This window comes from Ochlerotatus camptorhynchus, unplaced genomic scaffold (genome assembly GCF_037179485.1).
Source record: "Ochlerotatus camptorhynchus isolate MF236.1 unplaced genomic scaffold, CSIRO-AGI_Acam_v1.1 ptg000222l, whole genome shotgun sequence".
In the NCBI taxonomy this organism is placed as follows: Eukaryota; Metazoa; Arthropoda; class Insecta; order Diptera; family Culicidae; genus Ochlerotatus; species Ochlerotatus camptorhynchus.
Genome location: NW_027040712.1, coordinates 1,429,257 through 1,456,326, shown reverse-complemented (window position 1 = coordinate 1,456,326; position 27,070 = coordinate 1,429,257). Strand labels below are relative to the sequence as shown.

Here is a 27,070-nt window from a genome sequence, read left to right as displayed (position 1 = left end):
CACTGTCGGATGAATTGAAGGTGAACAGACTCAAGCCAATCCATGTTTTCAAGATGAATCGACAGTGTTGCCATGTATTGTGACCAGCTGTATCTGGTCCACCTTGAGAAAAATTCCACGTGCCTCAAGGATCTACACAATATTCGAGCCCTGTTCCGCATCGTGGTGAAATGGGATCTGTACAAGCCCGTCCGCCGTGCCTTCCCAAGCCCCACCCAATGCTCCAACTGCCTCCTGTTCGGGCATGGCACGAACAATTGACATATGGCCTACCGTTGCAACGATTGCGGTAAGCAGCACTCGCTCGATGCCTGTGAGATGATGGAGAACGCCGACGCAACATGCACCAATTGTGAGGCTGTTCATCGGGCAACTAACAAGTCGTGCCCAAAACGTGCGGAGTTCATTGTAATCCGCAAAAGGTCCTCCACGCAGAACCAACCAGGCCGCAAAAAGGTACCGTAGAACAATGGGCTGAAGTTTTCTGCCATTCACCAATGGCGTTAAATTCCGGTGCTTCCAATCGACAACCGCTGCTGCTGCATCAATCTCGTCAACTGCTAGGGTCCACAACTCTCCGGTATACACGAATCGTCAAACGTATGCGGTAACCGTTGCATCCCACAGTACCTCCCCCCCTCCAGGCGTCAGGATCCCTCCCTATTCAGGCGTCAGGATGATGCACCATCATCATCGAACGAAAACACAGCGGAGCAACTGATCTTCGTATTCACCCAGCTTGCCACACGTTTGCGCAGTTGCAAAACCCGTTACGACCAGATTTACACTCTGGGCCTTTTTGTCATCGAGTATGACCTCTGAAGTATTGAAGCTAGTCAAGTAAAGCGCTTGCTCGCTCAAGAGCAAGAGCAACGAGTTCGTTGAGTTTCTCAATGAACGAAACATCGACATTGCCGTAATAACTGAAACCCACCTGAAGCCCTGAATTAACGTCTACCTTCCCGATTTCCGGCTCGTGAGGCTAGATCGAACCAGTGTTCTGGGGGAGTAGAAGTGGCCGTCCCTCTAAGGAGAAACATATGCTGTCGGCTGCTGCCGAGCTTTCAGCTGTAGCCCATCAAAGCCGTAGGGGTGGAAGTTTCTACTTCTGTCGGCCCTATCACCATCGTTGCGGCTTACTACCCCAAACAAGTCAACATCAGGGACGGATCGGCAGCAGACCTGAACACCAAACATCAAGCTTGGGGCAACAGTCGGTGCAATCAAAACCGCACCATCCTAAACAACGACCTGCAGGAAGCGCAGTACAACATCTTCAGTCTGGACACTCTCACCCGGTTGAGTCGGTCTGGTGATCACGCTACCATTGATATTTTCATCAACAACATGGGCAACAACATCTCGCAACCTATCACCTACCAGGAACTCAGCTCGAACCACTATCCGGTGGTGGCCGAAGTTGGTTCCGAAACTTCCCGGCGCAACTAGCATCGTGTCAACTGGGACCAATATCAACACTGCGCCGACACAACCATCGACTACGATGTCCAACCGGAGACGTCCGAAGACGTTGACCGGTGTCTACAATCTATCGAGGAGGGCCAGTAAACAACGCGTACCAGTATCTAGACAGGTGTAACTGTTTGTTTTTCCCGGCAAGTTCAGTAGCAAGAGACCCTTAGAGCTGGGTCTCAGGGTCGGCTTACTACTAGATAATCACGAGAAGCTTCGCGGATAAGATTTGCAGCGTACGGTCACCTGACTAGAAAGACTAGACGAGAAACAATGGTTTTTTATTTAGCTAATTGGTATATTGGTGGGATTGGGTTAGTTAACTTCAGTCTATTGTTCTGTTTGTGGGTGTGGGTAAAATTAACTATTTCCATCGGTACGTACCACTGCTCTTTGCTGCTTACGTCGACGATCTGAAAACGGCCTGCGAACGATTGATGCTGCTGTTGCTGATGAATAATAGTGGCTGGCGGTGCCACAAAAAAGGCGAATGTATGTATGTAATGTAGCCACCATCCCTTCGAAGATCTTGTCTTGTATGCAGCTCCACTTAATAGCAAGATCAATTTGAGCTACCGATTTGAATTCACAATATCGCTGTATGAAGGGCCAAAAACGGTGGGGTGAACCCGTAAGCAGAGGCACTTACGCGAAATCCACGGGAATTTAAGAATCTCGTTCCAATGATACGATCCAACAAATCGAATAACACAATTCGCAATACTTATTAAGCTTCCTACAGGATGGTTTGTTAAGAAGGCGCGTCAATCTCCATGAAACTGTTGGAGTAGAATTCACACCATCACAATCGAATCGGTAAGATAAAGAAAATGATAGTGCTTATTCCCTCCTAGACTCCGGTTGTCATACCACTCCAATCGTCCAGTTACAGGTCAAATGATACCCTGATGCTCCCTCCCAACCCAGTATTTATTTATATATATATAGTAAACATAGGGGAATTTACGTATTCTCGGCAACCTAAGCAGAGACCTTCTTTCTATAGCCCTTTTCTCTAAGGAACGCACACATATGCAGTATTGGTTTGTTTACAATATTTTGCTGCCAGCTGCTCTAACAGTTTCAGTCGAAAGAATTGTCAAAAACTGTTTTGAAACGCTTATACAAAGCTCCAATCTTCTCTAGTGAGAGCGAGTATTGTCGGCAACCAGTTTTTCTTCGGCAACCGTTCCATTTGAACTGCATGTAAATCTGCTGTTCTATTATCAGCAACTCGAAATCAGCTACAATTTGTAGTACGTGTGTTTCATTTCAAGAAAACCTTGCTAGATTGCTTTTTCTCAGTGGTAAAAGTATAGTCAAATTGAAGCTGAAAGCATAAAGAATCGTTTGCATGCATTCAGCGAAGTGTTTTCGTGGGAAAATCCAGTGAAAATAGTGTTTCAATTTGGGTTGCCGAAAATAGTCTGGCATGCCGAAGCCGTCATTTCCCCTATGTAATGGAGAAATGAAATATATCAGAACATTAAAATACGTAATAATGAAAATACATTTATATGGATAAAATAAAACTGGTATTCCGCAATGAAAATAATAATTATTTTACATAGAATATGATGCAGCTCTATGTCTCCTCAGCTCCCAATAAGGAAGATATAACCCTGAAATTTCCCGGTTATATTATGCAAATAAATATTTTTAGCTAGAATGATACTTGATATGTTTGTGTTGTGTTATGTTGTGGGAGAGCTTGGGATTAAACCCATGATATTCTGCTCATTAAGCAAAACCGATACCTCTAAGGTTATCGAGCATCTCAAAACCAAAACAATCCACGGCAAAACATGATTAAGCCCTCACCTGGTATTTAATTAACAACAGAAATACGGGATAATTCATATATTTTCAGCATATGATGTAATATCACAACTGTTGATAAAAGGAACGGATCCCATCTTATTTAAGACCTGGATGACCTGAAATGTGTGTAACCGGGTTAATACTCATTTAAATGTAATGTAATATGGAAAATGCGTATAATGCCATGTAACAAGATACAATAAACACAAGATTTTTACAAAACAGATAATGAACGATTCAGATTTCTTTTCAAGCTGGCACTATGCTTCCCTGGAGCCGCTCATAACAGCTAACATTAAGAATTAAGCATAATAAAATGTAATTTAAAATAATATTAAATGATGTAAAGTCAATAATGAAAGATATGTAGTACTATAAACACTATACATATACGATAACCAATAGGGCGGTGCCACAAAAAAGGCGAATGATCATTAAACCGCACGATGCAATGGTTTGCGAGGATTGTCGATCGTGTATGGCTGTGTTAGTCTTTCAGGCATCCACCCTCGTTGACGGAGATTGGCACGGCCCATGAAGATACCGGAGTGACCGTGTCAAGAGGGAAATGCTCTTATACGGTTCGAGAACCAGATGTTGGAAATGGTCCTTTACAGATAGACGTAGTATTGCTTCTCCGACTTCGGCAATTCAGTTAGTTTTGATTTATCTATGACGCGGGAGATTCGTGGAATCCCAGAACATCATCGTTCCATGATTGTTCCGTCAATTTACGCTGCAAAGTTTGGCCAAGTTGATTCCGCAAGATCGTTCTTCACAGATGGATCACTAATAGAGTCGTCCGCTGGTTTTGGTATTTTTAACGAATTTCATAGCGCCTCTCGAATGTTTCAAGCTCCTTGTTCCGTATATGTTGCTAAACTGGCGGCAATACACTTTACGCTAGAAACGATCGCCTCACTTGCACCAGATCACTATTTTATTTTTACGGATAGTCTCAGTTCTGTCGAGGCTATTCGATCCATGAGGCCGGTAAAGCACTCCTCGTATTTTCTCATGAAAATACGAGAGCTTCTGAGTGCTTTATCTTTAAGATCATTTGTCATCACCTTTGCATGGGTCCCATCTCATTGCTCGATTCCGGGCAATGAGAAGGCGGACTCACTTGCTAAGGTGGGCGCTATGCAAGGCGATATTTACGATCAACAAATCGCCTACAATGAATTTTTTGATTAACCTTGTGTTTAGTTTGTGTATTGTGCGTGTAGTTTTTTTTTAATGTTTGTTTTCAAGATGAATAGAAATAAGTTCATGTTTTAGGATTAATTAAATATTTGTATAATAAATCATATTTCAAACCTCCTTCTCCCTTTTCCCATCCAAAAAATTGTAAATCTCCACTAACCTCGAGACGACCGCGAGTAATCGGTTCAATTCCTTTAACTCTAGATTTAAGACATTAATCATGTATAATGCAAATGATAACTCGGCTCTGTAAAGTTTATTCGATTGAGCCTGTACAAATAAATTAATATAAAAAAAAAGATAGACGTAGCAAACCGAAGTCTACTACGGCTGGAGCCCCTGACCAGACAAAATGGCGACTTACCGTCGAATTAATAGGTTAATACAAAAGGCCCTGTAAGGGTAGTGGGAGGTATTATAAAAGCCGTACTAATCTTCTATGCATTAGTAGTAAGCTAGATTTAGTTGGATTTTATGCGTAACTTTATGAGCAATGGCGCTCCTCCTTATTCGCTTGGACCCCATTGTAGCTTCTTTGTTGATGCTTGTTGGGTTGGGGGGGGGGGGGGAGGGGTTTGTTATCACCATCTTTGGATTTTGGTTCACTTCGTCTGCTGGTCTACTCTCCTATTCGGCCGTTATCCTTTAGTTGTTGCATCCACTGGCTTGCATGCGATTCAGCTCACTTGTTTTGTATAAAATTCAAATTGTCTACTAACCTAATAACATGTTTGATTGACAGTTTACACATTTCTACTAACATGTACAGCCTTACTACTATACCTATTTTTTAATTTTAATAATCTCGGACTGAACATTGCAAGTTCATACTGCAGTTGCTTAAAATTCAGCCAAACTACATCAAATTCCCAACAATTTTCTTGTGGAATCCGAGATTATGGCTGACGAGCTATTGGCCTATATCAAATCATCTAAAAACATGAAGGCCCCATGTTTCGACCAAATTCTGAATCTAGAACTCAAACACTTGAGTTCCAGATTCTTCAACCAACTATATGATTTAAAATCAGTGCCTTAGACTTGGCTACTTCCCTTCGTGCTGGAAGTAAGCTAAGGTCATCCCCATCTGGAAACCTGGGTAGGATCCGTCCTCTCCTTTAAGTTACCGTTATCTAAGTTGTTTGAAAGGGCAGTCTACCACCGGTTCCTAGCATCTGCCGATGAAATCAACTTTCTGCTCGAAGAACAGTTTGGCATCCGTAAAGATCGCTCGACTGTTCAACAACTGACTCGGGTGACAAACATTCTCAGACGAAACAAGTCTGTATCCAAAACATCTGCCATGGCATTCTTGGACGTTGAAAAAGCGATCGATAATGTATGGTACGATGACCAGATCTACAAATTGCAGCAATACGGTCTTCCAATCTTCCTTGTGAAGATCATAAAAAACTATCTCTCGGACAGGACATTCCAAGTCTCTCTGAATGGCCTCTAATTCGGGTGCGGGTGTTCCACAAGGAAGCATCCTCGGACCCATCCTTATTCAACCTGTAAACCTCCGATATACCGGCTCTCTCTGATGGTGGATCGTAGTTCCTGTTTGCAGATGACACATCCATCATCTATAAGGGTAGGATCATCGGAGCTCTGACTGGCAAACTTCAGAGAGGACTGGATATCCTGTCTGATTATTTCAACAGCTGGTAGATCCACATAGACGTGGCAAAGACCCAGGTCATCATTTTGCCTCATTCCAAATCTCCCAGACTTGTTCCGTTTGAGAATAATAAGATCAACTTGAACGGCACAGTGGTGGAATGGTCCAAAGAGGTAGTCTACCTCGGCCTTACACTCGACAGCAGGCTACTTTTCCGGGAACACGTTGACAAAACAAAAACCAAATGCATCATCCTGATGAGATCCCTGTATTCGCTCATCAACAGGAACCCTGTCCCTGAAAAACAAGCTTACTGTCTACAAGCAAATCATCCTTCCCGTAGTCGAGTACGGTATGCCAATTTGGGAGAGTTCACAACCAGGGTTACTTCCACTCACTTCGCTATAAAAAATGTGTTTCGATTTTATGGAATCATTGGATGCTATAATGATATTTTGAACTTGTCAGATACATGAAGAGGTTCGAAAATATGTATTTGACACATAAAACCTGTCAATTTTGCTTTCAGTGCGTCACAATCAGCGTTTTTATGATTCGCGAGCGTTCACGTATAATACTCGTTTGAACCTGTAGCACTTCAAGATCGAATCTTCAAGATGATCTGGATAACTTATATTACCACGATTCTGATTATGTCTCCAATATTGATATATCTTTCTGATCTTACTGCTACAACATATTTGCTCGTTATTTTAAGAAAAATCTGCAAATTTATGATGATTTATTATTTTTCCAGGCCGTCAAAGTGTTCATGAATATCCCAGATTATAGTTTTTTTTTTAATAGCTGAAGTAGTTTTGAACAATGTTGCTATATGATTATCTTCAAACAGTGATTTTGGACAGCCTATTTTGAGTAAGGGCTATATATGACCCCGCATCAAGTTACAAGTTTGGTTTTACCATGGTTTTAAAGAGGTGTATAAGGCTGAGAATGAATGTGACCAGAAATGTTGCTTGGGGTAAAATCGAACCGGTTAAAAAAAAATTTAAACGGTCATGAAACATTTTTTTGGCGGCTAGTTTCCCGTTAATTACACAGCTGAACGAGCATTTGAGAGTCCAAATAATTAACCCCGTTATTTATTTTCATTTTCCTTTACAGCTACAGATGAAAAACATCTGTCGTCTAATATCGCCCAAGTCTAGATAGTGGATCTCTGTTTCCACACAAACCCTGACCAGAGCACAATAAAACGATACATCCCATCGAAAGTGGCAAACAAATCTGGGCACTCCCCTCCGAAAACGGACACGACGGAGCTTCTTATCACATTTGAAGCGAACTTGAAACTCGACACTTGGCGGGAAGTGAAAACGGACAAAAAGCAGGAAGTTCGAGATTGCTTTTCCAGCTCTGACCATCCTCAACAAAAGCTCCCTAATTCGTTAAAGCGACGGAAGCAAAACAGAATCGAAACAAGAAGACACCGGAGCTGGAAGCGTTTTTCCTTACCCCATCAATTGGCTTTTGTTTGCTCCGAACGGTAGCGTCTGTTCATCTCTCTCGCTCTCATTGGGGAGCGACGGAAAAGTGACCAGCAGCGGAGAATACAAACAAAACCATATTAATAGCCAAACACATTAAGTTCGATATCGACGCGTGTTCGACAACGACCAAGGCCAAGAGACGACGAAGAAATCGACGGTGACCGGTCACCGAGTGAGCAGCAAAGTTAACTCAGTGGTCATCGAAGGGCACCCGCACTCGCGATTGATTGACTGTGTGGAACTAATTTTGGATCGTCGTTTTTCTCGTGATTTTTGTGCGTCGGGAAGAGCGGTTTCAAAAAGCGGCTGTTTAGTGCGATATAAACGGGAGTGCTGTTTAGGTTTTACGTCCGATGCCTGAAAATGTAAATAGAAGAGTGGAAAATATTCGGTGACCAAATTAAGGCTTTCCATTTGTGAGTGGAAAATAACGTGTTTTTTAGGGAAGAAAGAAGCGGTGCGTCACGCGTTTGTTGTTAGTAGTTCACCACCGTTGGCTGGTGTTCGAGGAGTAACTGCTGCAAGATTACGACCACCGACGACAAAATGACGGAGGCCGACAACTATGATGATGAGGTAAGTTTATTATGAATTGGGACTACGACAATATTATGATTTGGTCCTAAGCGGATTTTGATAGAATCATCAAAATAAAATAAAAATCGCTCTAGCCCAACCTCTGTTGAAACGAAAACCTGTGACCATTCAAATCAAAAAAATCGAAATCGCTTTTTTCGAATGATAGCTGCAACCGGTTGTTTTATAATCAGATGATGCTCCACTCAAATGCAGGATGAACATTCATACGAGAAGCGAACGTACCATAGTTGAACTACGTAATGCTCACTGTAGAATGATTGTCTTCCCAAAAAACGCAAACTTTACCTCATCAATCGAGAACAACCCTTTTTTGGTTCCATTTGGAGTCTCAAACAACAGTGTAAAATTTAGGGACGATTGGTTGTAACTCGGCTTTCCGCAATACGTTTGAAATTTCTATGTAAATTAGTATGGGAATACTTTTTTGCATTTGTATCCCTAGATACCACAATTTAGCATGACCAGTGCAACTAAGTAAGCACAAATGTAGTCGAGGAAGTGCTTAACAACTTTGCCAAAAGAATTACGGTGCTAGAATGTATCTAAAAAAAGTTATAACAATTCAAATATTTATGGTTTGAATTAAACACCAAAAATCCCATTTTCTGCCAACACTGCCGGTGTACCAATGGGAGTCAGATTCCAAACTGAAATAATTTTGGAGTTTCTTATCCTACTGATTTGGCATGTTCAGATGAATTATTCAAAAATCACGTTGTAGTGTAAATATTTAATATCCACTTGTCCGTTCATTTGTTAGTGAGGAGATGTTGTTTGAATTATAAGCAGTTGGAAAATTTTAAATTTCTATATTAAGCTTTTATTTGAAATATTAAACTGCCATTAGGGCCACCCGCATATAGAAAACACAGAAGTAGTCGAACATCAAAAATAAAACATAAAACAGGAGAAAACGAAAACTGTCTTCACCAGTTTCGTCTCAAACACAGGTACAGTCGAATTTCACTTGTTGGGCTATCTCTAAGTGAGCTACGTTTCAGTTGGGCTGCCAAGTCAAATGTCATTTCTAACAGTGCTGATTCCTTTTCGAAATTTCGACCGGCTTCATGCAAAAACCGGCAAACGAGCGGAGTAATGATACAGATTAAGTACATGCGGTACAACGAGTTGCTTCCTTGATGGTCGTCAACGATATGGGTGAATGAGGGGTGTAGCTAATTTTTGACTTATAAAGAAATCCACTCGAGACCTAGTTCAACAGCAAGGGACTGGGGGTACTCGCTTTACAACTACTCTTATGAGATTGAGCAAATGTTTTTAATAACCCATCCGAACAACTCGAGAGATGGGAAACTCCGAAGTTATGTTAGTCTTTATCTTTACTTTCATTGTTTTAAGTGAGGACCAGAAAGCAAACAGTAACCCCCCTCCCCCCCCTTATCGAACTACGCCTATTAAATGGAGCACATGTTTTTGTTTTTGATCAGAAACACCGGATTTATTGCAGTTTGAAGCTTTCCTTCCATTTAAATGAGTGAGGGGCGGGGGTATAGTTAGCCCTCCCATCTCTTAATATGCATATGATATTGAAAAATTGTTTTTGAATAATTCATCTGATCATTCCAAATCGATAAGATAAGAAACTCCGCAGCTATTTCAGTTTGGAGTCAGACTTTCATTGGTACACCGGCAGTGTTGGCAGAAAAAGGGATTTTCGGCATTTAGTTCGAACCATTGATCTTTGAACAGCTATAACTGTTTTTAGATACATTCTAGCACCGTACATTCTTTAGCAAAGTTATTAGGCACTTCTTGGGCTATACTTTAACGTATTTAGATGCGTGGTTTGTTCAGAGTTGTGGTCCCTAGTAATAAAAAAGCAAAAAAGTAGGTTTTCCCATACTAATTTCCATACAAATTTCAAACGCAATGCGGAAAACCGGGTTTCAATCAATCGTCCCCAAATTTTGCGCAGTTGTTTATTTATTTATTTATTTATTTACTTGACTTCGTATAATAAAAATGCACAGACAGAATTATTAATGTCTAGTTAAAGAACTAATCCTATTTTTATTCCTGGTTTTCGAAATATTAAAATCATAATCTTCACGCGATTCGTTGAAACGACGGCAGCAAACATCCAGTGGATTGTTTTGAACGTAGACTGTACGATGCTGAGGAATACGGAGAAGGTCATTTTGTCGCGTCTGCCTAGCCGGTGCATTGAACTGGATTTTCCCTAGAAGTTCAGCACAATCTACATTGTTGTCCAGAATGTCGAATATGAACAGCCGTTGCAGAAGAATCCTTCTATCAGCCAATGTTGAAAGACGAATTAAAGCACAGCGATCCTAGTACGGCGGAAGAACAACCGGATCGTTCCATGGTAACAGTCGTAGAGCGTAGCGGACAAAGTTACGTTGAATCTTTTCAATGCGAAAGCAAAGCGTGACGTGATACGGTGCCCATACTAGAACGCCATATTCCAGTACGCTACGCACTAGCGAACAATACTATGTTTTTAGACAGTATACATTCTCAAATTGCTGCGTGTTGCGCTTGATGAACTTTAGTATCGCATATGCTTTGGCGGTGGTTGTTGCAATGTGCTCGGTGAATTTCAGCTTACTGTCGAGTATTAATCCAAGATCCTTGATTGATGACACACGGTTGACACTTGAAGCGTTCATCTTATAATCGAAAATGGCAGTTTTCCTAGATCGGTTGAACGAGATGATGTTACATTTACGAATATTCACTTCCATTCCGTTTAATGAGCACCATTCAAGAAGCGAGTCGATATCCATCTGAAGAGCGCAACAATCGACCATGGAGGTTATCAGGCGGAAGAATTTCAGGTCATCAGCGAACATGTACTTCGGTGATCTGATGAATCCGCACAGATCGTTAACAAACAGCACGAAAAGTAATGGTCCCAAATGAATTCCTTGGGGAACCCCGGAAGTAATTGAGAACGTTTCAGATGAGGTTCCACCGAGGCGTACAAAAGCCCAACGCTCAGACAAGTACGATTCAATCCATTGAGTAAGCCACTGAGGGAATCCCATGCGTTTGAGTTTTTCCACTGCCAGTGCATGCGGCACTTTGTCGAATGCTTTAGAAAAGTCGACATAAACTGCATCGACCTGTTGTCGCTTTTCAAGGCTGTCCACAAGAGAAGAAACTTAGCACATCAGGTTGGTTGTTGTTGACCGCTTCCTGACAAATCCATGCTGACTCTCTGATATCACATGTTGAACGTTACGATACAAAGAATCATGGACAAGACTCTCCAAGACTTTAGGAAAGCAACTCAAAATCGAAATTGCACGATAATTTTCGACGTCATTAACATTACTACTTTTATGAATGGGAGTGATGGCTGCAGTTTTCCATTTGTTGGGAAATATGCCCTCCGAAAGAGATCTGTTGAAGAGTAGACTCACAGTCAAAGCGATTGACTCCGCACACCGATTGATGAAGAAAGGTGATAGACGATCTGGACCTGCTCCTTTCGAAGTGTCGATAGAAACCAGCTTAGCAAAAACATCTTGCCGAGAGAAGTTGTAGACGGTCACGTTCAAGTTGTAGGGCGGCTAATTGCTCAGGTACGATTCAGTCAAAGGTGGTTGGTTATTACTTTGCACACTTCGAAAGAACGCCGAGAACAGATTTGCAGATTCTGATGGAGATTCAGCTGCCTCACCTTGGTAACGAAGATGTCGAGGCATTCCTTTGGATCGCTTACGGGTCTTCACATATTGCCAGAATGTTGGGGGTCCTGTTTCAAACTTGCTTCAGTACGATGAATGTAGCAGCGAAAGCATTGTGCATACAAAGAGTTATATTCGCTCTCTAAGTCACGCAGCTCAGCCTTATGCTGTTCATTCCTAGACCGAAAGTAACGCTTCCTTGCCCTGCGGAGACGATTTCGCAGCCGTTGCAGTTCATTTTGTTCCACCATGGTTGTTTCTTCCTGTGGGTGTCGATCCGTTGTTTTAGAGGCACAACTTCACTGATGATTCCATAAAGCTTGTCGTAGAATATCGATACCGCTTCGTCGACACTGCAACCAATTAGAAGATTCACCCATCCAACGTCCGAAATCATTGAGCTCAAAACTGCTCACAAGCACCAATGGCTTATGATGTTCATCAACACGCAGTAGCGTCGACGGAGGCTCCACAAGCTCGAGTACATTGATATCAGTAGAGAAAACCAAATCTAGTATCCTTCCATTCGCAATACCATAATGATTCAACTGATGCAGACCATTAGCGATGAACGATTCAACCACAGTGAACTCCTGCTCATAAGACGTATTTGTAGGTAGCAAACATCGCAATTCATCATCATGGTCCCAATTCAAGAAGGGTAGATTGTAGTCACCAACAACAACAACCAAACCACGATCACCTGCTTGATCCATCAGTCTTTGAACACATGAACAGTGCTGTTCATACAATGCATTGTCGCTGTTGGGAGGGAGATAAATACAACAGACGAAGAGTTCAAATGTAGGCAGCTTGATCCGAACGATTATTTGCTCCAGACACTCGGTACGAGCAATCGAAACAGCGGCACTGTTCAATGCATTACGGATGCCGACCAAAACACCACCATCTTGTCGAAATTGGCTTGTTGTGGTGTTGCGATCACAGCGATAGATTGTATAGTTGTGTGATAATTCAGAATTTGAAATATCAGCACCGAGCCAGGTTTCGGTGAAAGTTATCACATCGTAGTCAGATTGGGATAGTGCTTGCAGTACTTGGTTTGTTTTGGTGCGTAACCCACGTACATTCTGGTAGTACAGCGTGGACGTACAATCTATATTGTTAGTGAATTGCTGCTGTCTATCAGTGGAGTCTGGATGTAAAGGAGTGGTTGTGTTTCGGGACTATGTTGTTGTGGTTATTGCCATATCAGTTGAACAGCTGATCATCTGTGAGTCTGCACCGATATCTAGGGCGCCCAGTGAACTACTGTGTTGTGGGTCCGAAGCGAAAAATAGGCCGATCCGACGATGATTGCTTGGAATCGAATGGACGAAATACTATTCCTTGTTGCCACGTCGATCCAAAGAGGGCTTGTTCCTGCAGCTGCAAACCAATTTCGACTTTGAAGGAAACAAAAGTAAGTTCGTTAAGATTTTTGCCTTTGGGAACTAACTTAGTTACTTCAATGTCATCATCAGTGTCGAGATTATCCTTGGCGAGCTTTTCGATTTGAGTTGCTGATGCTGAAGGGTCGAAACCGGACAAGTACAGCCAAAACTTCTTTTGCTTTTTAGCTGTTACAAGTGGGATGGTAACCCCGGGTTCTATTTGTATCATCCCAGTAGACTCTGTTTGTTGTCGTGTGTCGTTGCCAGAAGTTATCGGTGTTCGCTGGGTTTGTTCGTTACGCGTTGCTGATTGTTCGAGAATTGTGTTGATTATGGTAGTGTTTTGAGCGATCTCGTTCCTCAGTTCATTCAATACCTTGTTTTGATCTTCAACCAAACATGCATTGCAGTATTGGTGGACGCAATTGCTTGTCGAAAGGAAGCGTTCGCCATCATTTTGGTGCAAGCTTTGCACATCCAAAATAGTTGGGAACAAGCTGCAATGTTATCACGAGTAGCCGGGGTCTGATGAACGCATTTCAGATGGAACGACGACTTGCAAAATCCATTGCACATAATTTCATCAGCTTTGGCTTGACTTCTGGCACAAGAGAAACACACAGTTTTAATTGTTACTATGGCGGATCACACGTAGTGTACGTTGAGACGGTAAATCGATGAATTTGGCTGATTAAACGGTATGTAGGTGCGGTACTCCAGCGGGATGCGATATGGTGATGTGATGTGGACTCCAAATAGAACCAAAAATACATTTTTCTGATAAAATGATCATTATGACCCATCCTATTATGCACCCTTAGAAAAATTCTGGTAAATTTAGGTGCTCTGAGACTGACATATACGAATACAATTTTGACGTAGAATTCAGTAATAGCAGACGCAAAATTCAGCTCAATCAATCGTTCTTTTCGAGGAGTAATGATTTTTTTCCAATCTTGGAGCGCTTAATTTTACATGAAATGATTATTTACGTCTCATCATTTATGTCAAAAATGGATTCCGTCACGTGTAAAATTAATTATTCTAAATGTGTGGTATTTTTTCAGTCCATAATCATCCAAAACGATGATGTAAATAATTCTATCGAACGTCATTTCCTGATCTGAACTGTCAAACGAGGTGGAAACATAGCCATCGCTATCAGAGGTGGTACTTACATTGGTAAAGCGTGGAAACCGAATAATGTCAATTTCGTGGTGGAGGAAGTTTCCTCTACCAACAAACGATTTTTGTATCCATGGAGAAATTGCTGTTCATGGCTATTCATTATGGAAATGTAAAAAATCGAATTATAAGTCTTATTTAAAGCGTTTGCAAGTTATCTTATAATAAATTGTTGTTCTCTGAGCGCTGCATGTTTTACAGCCAATATTCAAATAAATATCATCCTTTGTTTGGCTGACAGTCATATGAATGCTCATTAGCTTATGGCGAATTCAACTATAACGCAATCATCCGAAATTCGAAAGCCTATTGTTGAAGGGCTCGAGCAATGCAATAATCATTCGAAGTATTGCGGATGTTTGCGTTCAGTGTACTCAGCTGTTAGGATTTTAGAGCCTCAATCTCGAAAGATTAACCATGCGTCTCCATAGAATGTAGCATAACCGAGGATGTGCGGCAGCTTTTGTTTCGACTTTCAGATTTCCACCGTACAGTCAGTTTTCTCTGTCACTAAAATTGATCATCCGTTTAAAAAGTTCAATGATTGCAATGTCATCCAAAAGCAGAGAGCGATGCGTTGATTAATGACAAACATATATTTCCAGCAGCTTCTTCCTTCACTCATCATCCAAAAGTAGAGATGAGCAAAACGGTTCATTTCAGTAAGCTGCTCAGAGCCTTGTGTTGAATTGAACGAACCAGCTCATTTAAGTGGCCCAATGACACTTTTTAAGAAATAGTGAATTCGGTTGCGAAAATCAATACAAGCAGTATTTAAGGAAAAAAGCAATAAATACATAATACATACATAATCTACAGGCAAATACAGTCCTTACAATACCTCAACGTTAATATTTAACATGAAACTGGCCTAAACTGACTCAGGCCTGGCCAGAAGGAACATGGTTACACGTCGTGGTTGGAATCTGGATCAGTATCAGAAATCAGAACCGCAACAATGACTTGCGACAATTTTCTGATAAGACAAAAAATCCCAATTTCAGAGCTTGACCAATGTAAACCTCGAATGAATTGTCAGTAATAATCGGTCCCATCAGTAGAGACGTAGATTTATGTGATATTTGTAATGCTTTCAAGTAGAATTATCGGCTTCGTAAAGCTCCGGTAAATAAACGAATTGAAAAAGAAATGTAGTACAATATAAGATCTGTATCCACGATAATCCGGACACATCAAAACATTATATTTCAATTGTAGTTGTTTATTTCAGATTCATAGGAATTGATTTAAAAATTCACGAAGTCAAAACAAAGTTATTTGGTATTTGTATAAAATGTGCGAACCTTGGGCTGTACATACTCCTCAGATCTAAGATTGGGCCCATCGCTAAAAATCTGCTATTTATCAATTTTATCTAGACGAACGCGTCATTGGGACGGTACTAATGGATATTTTTGGTCGCTATTGAATATTTAGTCAATTGCTAAATTTATGCATGCATGCAGAATTAGGGGCATTTAGGCCGACATTATTATTGAATTATATTTTGCTTAATTTTAAGAGGTCTGATATCAATTTTAGAAGATGAAGTTCAACACTGGGACCTTTGATTGCTTTATTAGTTAAAGTTCCAAAAAATCTCTCTTTGGACGATCTTGTGATATAATGTGTAAAAAAGTCTCAATTTACAAGGAAAAATATATAAAAAAAAACCCGAATTTATCCACCTATGGTGTGATCAGACCCTTCTTACTTATTCAAGTTTATTTATTTTATTGTCATTATCAGTGTCCAAGCCCCCCACCCCCGTGTCATCCAGTGACGCTACGCCACTGCCTGGGGGTACCCGGAATATATCCGGGTGTAGTCTATTTGGTGAGGCTACCAATCACCTTATCATCGTATTTTAATGTGATTTAATGGGTTTTAATTCAATTTATATTCAAGCAACTTCCCAGGGGTACCCGGAACATGGCCAAGTGTGTCCAATGTGGTCTGGAACACTTAACACGACTTGCATTGATCTTATTTTTGAATTCTGTAGTAATTTGATGTGTCGCATGATGGTTTTGATACGTTTTCCGTTAAATCCAGCGTGAAGGCCCATATTCACCGGATTTTATTCCGGCCATATCTCCGGAACCAGTTCACCGATTCCAAAACCGTTCAATAGCGTTTAATGGGACCCTAAGACCTATCATTTGGCGCCGAGTTTGTCGAAATCGGTTGAGCGGTTGCTGAGAAACGTGAGCGCATTCATTTCGTTACATACACACACACATACACACATACACACGTACACACACACACACACACACACACACACACACACACACACACACACACACACACACACACACACACACACACACACACATATTCCGATCTCGTCGAGCTGAGTCGAATGGTATATGACACTCAGCCCTCGGGGCCTCGGATCGATAGTCGGTTTTTCAAGTGATATCTATACCCTTCTTTGTAAAAAGGGTAAAAACATATTGCGGCTTCTATCTGCAAACCATCAAAACCCTAAAAAAAACAAATACAATCAATGGTTTTCAATACAAAATCACAATTTAAATAATAATATTTTTCCTTAAAAGTAATTATAATAACCATTCATTTGATTTTTTGATCTTTGAAATCGGCCGAGTGAGTGTTCACTCGACTGTCGACAAAAGCAAGCCACTCTCGATGTATACCACGCGATCGTCTGTTTACTCAGCAGCAACCATTGTGTGGTCCTCCTCATTGTTCTTCATCAGCAGTTCTTTCGGTCGATGCGTCGTCGACTTTGGAAAGCAAACGTTTCGTGATGAGTATGTGAGTATTGACCACGTTTTGCGTCCATTGCTGCAATGGAAGCGCTTTGCCCCACGATGGCTAACTTCCATCCAATGAAACCTCTGGAAGCGACTCCAGTTCTGATGGAGGAGGCCTTTTGGATAGCAAAGATAAAGTGATGAATTTTTTTTCAAATGATTTTTGTCATTGAGAACTTCTTACCTTTCAATGGTGATAATTTCAGAGTGGTGTCTTTGACTGGCCATTAGTTTTTCGGTAATCCTCGCGGTAACAACTAAAAAACTTCATCAACTTTTAGGCAAATCACCTTCTGCCAAAATTTTGCGGACACAATTTGCCGCATTATTTCAACGCCTCTGTGAACTAACGGAGGCAGAGTATTCCGGGAGATTTTCAGACCGCACGCCTTCCACAGGGGCTCCCAAAGCAAATTGGAACCATCCCATTATAGGGGAAGGTTGTGCTTTGTTTCCATGTGAAACGTACCCAGGAACACATCAACCCTAGTGGTGTCAGCGTCACTTATCTTTCTTTTGAAATTTCCATGATTCGTCATGCTCATATCGGAAACTCGTAGCACTCGAAGCGAGTATTAAACTGACTCGCCGTGAACGTTCATTGAGGCCTACCCTTATCCGATCACACCAGTTCGTAAAGAACGATGAGAATAGAACGAGAATGAATGACAGGCAGCACGAATACTCTTCGCACACAGGTCACTCACGGAGACTCACGTTAATGACACCGTTCGGTTCGTTCAGAATGCATGCTTTGCTTTCGTTGTTCCAAACGTGTTCGGAGACGGTAAGCGCTTTTGAGTCGTACGATGCGAGTATCAGTAACCTTGGTTTTAAGATGTATTGTATAGTAAATAAATAAATCAGCCGAGTGGAATGGAACCATGAGAATGGTCACCCTAATGACAAAAAAAACGGTTCTAATGTTTTGCGATAAGGATCAAAACTACCAATTTTTACGAAATTCTGAAAACCACTATATCGTTTTGCTATGGAATGGTTGTAGGGTAATTGATTCTGGTTGGACCTATCCAAAAACTGATGATGGTTGGACTATTTTTTCAATCGCTAGTTTAGTCAATCCTCGTTATTTTTTTTTTCAAATCACTTTACCACAGACAAACAGAAGTAACTCTTTGAAAAGGTTTTTCTTGAAAACATAGTATCTCAAAACATTGGACTTCAGTAACGACATCTCTCGGGCTTCTCGCGGAAAACAAGCTCGCTAACTTGCAAAAAATATTGCATAAAAGTTTTAAAGAATGTATAGAAACGTCAAAGTGATCCGATGCCAGCGCTGCGAAGAGTAGTTTGCGGAACTGATAATATTCAAATCAACCGTTAAATGCGTGAACGAAGATACACAATGAAGGTTTACGTCTGTTTGTCTGTGACTTTACTATCATATAAAAACTCTTTTTCTTTAATTCGCATGGGTGTTTTATTGAAAAAAAAAAAACAGCGAAACAATTGAGTTTCAATGTGTTTTCAAATCAGTTCACTTTGCACGCATTAGCTAGTCATCATGCCTTACTTTCAAACAGACAAAAAAGGAATGGTTTTGAAATTATTTTTATTTTCATGCAGTAAAATACTGCTTTAAGGTGTAAACAACACGTAAGTACGCCATTTATCCATTGGTTTCACTAAAATGTTTGAATAATTGACGAAATTCGAATAGATAAATATGATCATGGCTGGACCTACGCATGATGATGCTTGGACCTATGTGTTTCCTAAGACGGCCGCTAGGTGCGGTTCGGTTTGTCTACATCCTTCAAGCGCAGCTGATTTGAAATTCGGTTTCGTTTTGGCCGAGTGATGAGTTTCTTCGATTGAAGAAATGGCTAAAGAAAAGAGTTATAGGGTCGAAAATCTTCAAGAGGCTGTTCTTTCAGTAAGAAATAAATCACTTACCGCGTATCAGGCACAGAAAAGGTACCATGTTCCGAAAACGAAACTTCACGCAAAAATTAAGGGAAGCCACGGCAAGAAATATGGAAGGGAAATAGTGTTGAGTGTTGATTTGGAGAACCAGCTGCTTCTGGCAGCTGCTAAAGATCTTGCCTCACTAGTTGGGCGTAAATTTAAAGGAGGAATTCCATCGTCAGTTTGGCTGAAAGTGTAACCACCGAATCTGTTAATATGAATTTACATTAAGCACTTCTCATACATTTTCTGTGTGTGAATTAACTTGGAATAAAATGTTAACAAACTAAAAATTGCTAATTGAAGCTTAACTAGGAGAAAAAGAACTATAACACCAGAATGATATTCGGTCATTTTAAGCGCCTAAATTCCCCGGAGCACCCAGAACATGCCCGGAAGTGGCTAATGTGGTCCAAGGCACTCAATTTTGTTATTAATCTTGTTATAGAATTTGGAAGTATTGTGAAGTGTCGCATGATAAGTTTTATTCCTTCCATGTCAAAATTAGGCCCATGTTCCATATACCCTGGAACTTGTTCCGGCCATATCTTCGGAACCAGTTGACCGATTCCAAAAATATTCGGTAGCTTTCAATGGGACCACAATACCTATAGTTTGACGTTAAAAAATTTCCAAATGATTTCCGAGAAAATGAGCCATGATGAATAGCTAATGCGTGGAAAGTGAACTTTTTTTAAAAACGAAGTTAAACTCAAATGTCTTGATTTTTTTTTTAATAGCAAATTCATAAAAATTGTATAAAAAGGGTTTTTTCATGATACCAATAAGCTCTAAACAAAGTTTTTGAACATTTATGGGCATATATATTAGACTGATGCAAAATTTTAAAATTTTCGCTCCACAGTGTTCAAATGGTTTTAAATCGGGTCCTGATTAGCCTCCGAAAGTTTAAACTCATTTGATAAAAAACTGACTTGGCACAAACCATTTGAAGTTTATATGTAAATTACTATGGGAAAACAAATTTTTTTGTTCATTGTCTTCTATTCTTTTCACATATTGTACTGTTAAAAAATTCAATTACTATTCATATGGATTTTTTATCAGCTACAACTCGTTTTTCTGCCAAACGTCAAATTAAATAGTTATTAATTGTTTAAGAGATTGATAATCTTATGGCAAGATTAAGCAACTGTATTGTGGGCAACACTGTATTCTGCAGTATGACAAAGTAGCCATGATTTTTATCCTCTATTCTACGCGCCATAAACACCAATGTTACCTGCTGAACAGTTGATTGAGCACAATCATAAGACATCAGTGACTTGAATCATTAATAATTGTTGTTCCTTACATTTGACCTAAAAGTGGTCAAAGTTGTAGCTGAGAAAATTTTCAACAAGCTCAGCTATCATTTTCTAAAGTAGAGTGAACTGGTGAATTTTGAGATCGATATGAACCAAAATTATAGTTTCTCCATAGTAATTCCCATGCAAAGGCCTCAAATTCCAATATCATTTGAATCGGGGCAGTTGTTCTGATGAGTTTATTATCCGAGGTTTGCTTGGTGCGGACAAGCACAGTTCCAACCTCAGGATAACTGTTTCATCAAAGAGCTTTTTCCATACAGTAGAAATGGAATTGCACTGTCTTTCATTTTATGAAAAAAGAAAGACCACGCGAGTTGTTGCTCTCCGTTGGGCGCTTCAACACGGGAGTGAAACATGGATGCGCAACGGAGTATGGCGCTTCACCCATATAAACTTTAAATGGTTTGTGTCAAGTCAGTTTTTCACTAAATGAGTTCAAATTTTGGGACCGTTTGAGCACTGTGGAGCGAAAATTTCAAATTTTGCACTGATCAGTCTAATATATATGCATTTGCAAAAGTCCTACCATCATCATTTTCAGGTCCAACCAAGATCAGTTTAGGTCCAACCAACATCATAATTCTTTGCTGAATAAAAACGTTTTATAAAATCATTGGTTCATAATATTTAACTTTTTATGTTATTATTAGAAACAAGAAAGGTAGATCTTTCCCCTAATCAGGCATTTTTATAATTATATGTTGAATTCATAAAAATACGACATGAATGTTAACGTCGTTTGAAACCGGCCTAAATAGGTCCAACCATCAGTTACCCTACCCAGTTACCCTACATATGTTTTTTTCTTTACTTTATCGCCTGAGTTCCCTCGGTGGATTTTTTTTTCAAACAGATGCCAAATGAAAGGTAAAAAGCTATTTTTTCAAGCGGTGAAAGATTAAGCGATGCTTATTTATAGTTATATAAAGTTCCTCCTTACACACTCCGTGACTACGCCAGAGTTGGTAAATTTCATTGAAATTATATGGGAATACAATGTCAGGACATAGTGACATTTTTCTGGAAAAACAAAGTTTCGGCAGCTCAATTTGCTAGAGCTGTTTGTGATTCGTGTTCGTGCGTCATTTTCGTAGTGAGCCGCCGAAAGCGAACGTTCATTTGAGAGCCACGGCTCAATTTCATAGCGCCGTGGCTCGTTCGTTCTTTTTGACGACCCGGATCAAATAATCGGCTCGTGAGCGTTCGCCCATCTCTATCCAAAAGTTCCGTTTTGATACACTCTTTGAACCGTTCTTTCTACCTACTCACTTGCCAGCAGTAGGCGAAAGGAACTCATCAAAACTTAATAGCAGGCATCAGCAACAGTGTTCGTTTCCAGCTCTATATGCTTTCATCTAAATGAGCGAAGCGTGACTTGATTGAAACTTGGAAAATCCACTTTGATCATCAACATTGTTTCTTTTGTCTGCTTTTCTCGCATATCGGAAGCCTAGTCTGGATCAACCCAGAGACTGCCTTTCAGGCGGAGAAAATGCCTTTTGATTAGTGAAATATACGCCCAGCGCTCGGCTCGAACTGGCCCACGGCGTTTGTTTGAAGGTGGTGAAAAATCGGCCCAGTCACGCTCTCAAATGCCAAAGCTGACCAAACGCCGGCTTCGTGTCATCGCGATTTAATCAATTTATAATACCCGCACTCATTTCGGTTCGATAAACAGAACCTCCGACTCATGGTGAATATTAAATTGCAATTTTGGTGAGCTTTGGATTTCTTGAACCAGTACGGGATAAGGGTTTTTTGGGAGTAAAATTGTGGGCTATGTTTGAAAATTAGAATTAATAACAAATCGTCGTTAAGAATTTAAATTGGCCCGAAAATAAACCAAGGGGAATTATTGCTGCTAAAAATATCGTTTGGTTCTCCGTACCTGGGCTTCTAATTAACATGTCGTACTAAGTTGATATTTTGCCTTGGAAGCATGGCAAGAAATTTGAATAAAAGGATTAATCAGTCCTTCTGAAAGCAGCTTGCGTTCGTTGGGGTTTGTCAAGCGTGTGTGCTGTGGTGGTAAATTTGATCTTTCGGAGGTAAATTTCGAATGTTTTCTCACCACTTGCTCAGTCTTCATTATGCTAAGCAATATTATCATGGGAATTGAAGAAGGTGTTTTGCATCTGCAAAGTTTGAGGGTTTATGCGATGATAGTCTTCATACGATGGCTGTTTTTGGACGGAATGTTTCTTCGATTTGAGAATACAGAAAGGTTGTGACCACTGAATAAGTCCTTAGTTTCTACAATACCAAACTCATCGATAAAGGCAAATCTCCAACTAACCAAGGGCAAAATAAATTCAATGATACAGTTCTCACCTTCTATTCCCATACTCTTAAACGGCAACCAGTTGTGGTTAATCCGGCATGTCATTCCATCTAATTTCAAACAATTTTATTTGCCATGAAAATATTTATAGAACATTGACCTAGCAAACAACGAACGGTCAGCTCGTATTCGTATGGATGGAGAACTTCAAAAAGGCGAGAAGAAAATCCTACACGCAACAGAGAGATGGCCACTTGACGAAGCGATCAAAAATTGACGCGGACTTCGTCGTCGGCTCTGTTGATGGATTTACGTGCTGGTGAAGGTTTTCCGATATTTATTTTACATCTTGTTGAAAGCGATTTAATGGATTACCGCTTGATAGATGAGGGGTGGTTGGTGTTTTAGAATGAGGACTTTCATCACGTTCGATTGATGAACCGCTTTTGTCAGCTGTAAAAAGAAGGTTGTTAGCTAGATTGATTCATCGATTTTATCGCTAAGCTCAATCAATTGCTATTTCAAAACCGAACAAGTGGCATCATCTTGGATAAGCTTTTGACTTCTTGAATTACATAGTTTCGTTTGAAGATTTATGGGAATTCTTGGAAAGAAAAAATAAAAACTTGGTATATTTTGTCCGACTGTGTGAAGTCTTGCACTGAATAACCCGTTTGAATTCGTTATCTTACCCCGGAAATTTCGAATGCCTCTTTCGTTTCCTTAAAACAAACCTCCTTGAACATTTAGTTTTTTTCGGAATAAAAAACACCTCTACTAAACACACAACATACCACATCACGATAAAATAGCATCCTCTTGACTCACTTCCTTCCAGGAAGGCATGCAACTTTTTCCCCTACTGTCCTCAAAAAAATGTTATTTTTATGTCTCGTGTAGAACTTTGTTCATTTTCCAGTTCAATTAGTTTCGATGCCAACAGTAGCAACGCTACACTGACGTGCACCGTGGAGGGCAAATAATCAGGAGAAGATGGTACATACATCACTTAAGTTTTCATCTATCGGGAGGTTCTTTTTAAAAAAGAACACACGAACTACACGGTCTGACTACTGGATACGAACTGATTTATTCAGTTTTAATCAAAGACCTAACTGCCCTGCCTTTTGCCCTAAAAGTGCTAACTTGGCACCTAGCAACGATGGTCCGATCGTCACGTTGTCCGACTGGCTGGAATTCCTGGGCCTGGCAAGGTGTCCGATGTCATCCTGCTGCGTTGGTGCTGACTGTGCTATCTCAATGCGGGCGCATACTCCTTTAGCTGCGTCAGGCGGCCCTCCAGAGGATAAGTCCGGGGAAGGTTCGTGTTTAGCTCATCTTTCACCTTGGAAATATTCTCGACTTTCTTGGACATAGAGTATCATTGTGTTTGTCATTCAATATATAATTTTTTAACTCTTAATTTGTTCCACTTTTAAACTAAATTACATATCATTTAACCCTGCTCCAGCTACTACAGTAACTTGTCAGCCTTAATTGTTATGATATATAACTAAGTGTTTCTACATTGCTTCTGCCTTAGAAATTCAGTATTTTAAGCAGGTTTTCTAAACCTGCATGTCAGTATAACAATTGACATCTTGAAACTAAAACTAAATCTTAACTACGTATAAAGGGAATTAATCGTTGCAATTGAGGATTGCAACGGGGAAACTTCAAAATCGTCTTCAGAACTTTGTTCTGAATCCTTTGAAGTGCTATTTTCCTGGTAGTGCAACAACTAGACCATATTGGGACAGCGTGAAGCATGGCCGGTCTAAAAAGTTGTATAAACATTAGAAGTTTGAAATAATGAAATTGGGTTGTAAGCTTAAATAAAACAGCTTCCATTTAATTTCACTTAATTGGTTTTGGTATCCATGGCAGATACGTATTTCGACTACAATGTGCAGTCTTCATCAGTGTCATTCCCTCTAATGAACTTATCAAAATCCAACCACCTTAAGTACTCATCCTCTATGTAAAAAATGTCAAGATCACTTGTTTAAAAATGAAACTACAACGTGTAGAATTGGAACCTACCTAAATAAAAAAAAAACAAAGATTTAAGTAAACTAAAGGAGAAAAATCTATTCATTGTCATGCAAACCAAAACTAATTAAGTTGAATTAAATGTAAGATATCTTTTTTACTGATTTATTAGTAGTATATTCTTCAGGCAAAAATTAATTTCCTGTTTATAAGAGGATACCCTAATTTGATGCATTAGTTACATTAGGCTTGAATGTCCTAAATGTGATCTTTAAAAGCTAAGGTTTGATCCAGTACTAATCCAAGATATTTCACTTGGTTTGACCAGGAAATTGGAACTCCGTTCACAGTGACTATGTGAATACTACAAGGTTTCAGAAAGGAAGCTCTAGGCTTATGTGGAAATATTATGACACGACAGGTAGTTAAGATTTGAAATTTTGATAATTTACCTGCAGAGTTCTGTCAGTTAAAGATTGTACTCGAAAAAAAATGCAACACTTTCTTTTGTGTATAGCTTTTTATTGCATGGGTTAAAATTTATGAAGTTTTGAGTAAAACTAGTTTAGAGTGTAATGTTTGCATGTGAAAAATCTCGAAACAATCTGTCAAGTGGTTATCAATGTGTGCTTCGACAAAACATTATGCGAGCGGTCGTGGCCAGTCCCACAGGTGGATCACGAAACAGTTTTTCATCGACAATTCGACCGTGTCCCGTGTGTTAACACTCCGAATACGATGCCTCCGAAAAACGTGTAACGGCAAGTTTGCAATAGCATAACTTAGCCATTTCTTGAATAATTAAAAAAAAATATAGTACTTCTAGAATTTCTAGGTTCTGTAGATTATTTTGATTGTAGAAGATTAAAAATAGGGTCGTGTAATTTATTGAAAAGAGCCGTTACACTTTTTTTTTTGTTTTAGGGAGTGTTTATGGGTTTTGCAAGTGGCCTAAGATCTATAAATTAGATTAATGGGCACAACTGTTCATAATTAGCCAGAATACAGTCATGGTTCCTAAATATGGATCCCGGAGACAACGGAACGGTCCTTCGGAAGATTCGGAACATCCGTAAAATTGGTCAATCCACGAAACTGATCCTAGAGCTCCGCGGTTTTTTTCGAAAACACTAGGAGCTGTGATATAAAAAAGAATTTGGGTACATGACATAAACACGGACCTGGATGGCCATAAGAGCGTGCTCAGGACGAAACGAAACATCTGTAAAAGTGGTCAATCCATGAAACTAATCCTAGAGCCCCCCGGTTTTTTTTTTTTTTTCGAAAAAACTTGGAACTGTGATATAAGAAAGAATTTGGAGTCGTGACATTAACATGGACCCGGATGGCTATGAAACCGTCCTTCAAAAGATTCGGAGCATCGGTAAAATTGGTTTATCCATGACACTGATTAAAGAGCTCAGCAGTTTTTTTAATCCCTTCTTTCGGAGGACAGTCTCATAGCTATCAGGGTCCATGTTTGTCACGACCCCAAATTCATTCTATCGTCACAGCCCCTAGTTTTTTTTTCTAAAACTGCGGAGCTCTAGGATCAGTTTCATGAATTGATCACTTTTACGGATGTTTCGGATCTTCCGGAGGACGGTCTTATGGCCATACAGGTCCATGTTTATGTCATGAACCCAAATTCTTTCTTATATAACAGTTCCTAATGGTTTCGAAAAAAACGCGGAGTTCCATGAGGGGTTTATGGATAGACCACTTTTACGGAATTTCCGGATCTTTTGAGGACCGTTCCGTTATCTCCAGGTTCCATAAATAGGAACCATGACTGTATTTTGGCAAAATTATAAACATCTTCTTCTTCTTCTTGCTCGCATTTTCAAGCTTATTGCTTAGCGCATATTAGCCTATTGCGTGCTCTCAACTTAGTATGCTAAATGCACTTCCACAGTTATTAATTGAGTGCTTTTGATGCCAATACCAATGTATGAATTTGTATATTGTGTGGCAAGCTCAATGAAATTCTATTTCCAGGGAAGTCGAGAAAATTTCCAACCTGAAAGATTCCCTCGACCGGATCGGGAATCGAACCCGCCGCCTCCAGCTTGGTTATACCGTGCCTTTACACACAAAAAACTAAAATTGTATCAATAAATATAATGCATTTTCAAATTAAAAGTTTCCCAAAATCCATAGTTTCAACTGCGAAAATATTGAACATAACATTTATCTTTTCGCCTTAAAAGTTTTTCTTTCACTTCCGACTAGTAAATTTAAAAGTTCATTTTTTGAAAGTAAAGTTGTA

At 40.0% G+C, this 27,070-nt stretch overlaps 1 protein-coding gene across 1 annotated transcript in view; it reads left to right on the top strand.

Annotated features, from left to right (window-relative positions):
• The window catches only part of Dpp10 (Dipeptidyl peptidase 10), a 587,790-nt gene that overhangs the window by 136,650 nt on the left and 424,070 nt on the right, over nucleotides 1-27,070 (top strand). Inside the window, exon 2 of the mRNA XM_065225206.1 lies at nucleotides 7,247-8,208. Coding sequence (XP_065081278.1) covers nucleotides 8,179-8,208 — 30 coding nt within the window. The 5' untranslated portion in view covers nucleotides 7,247-8,178. The remainder of the gene's footprint in view (nucleotides 1-7,246; nucleotides 8,209-27,070) is intronic.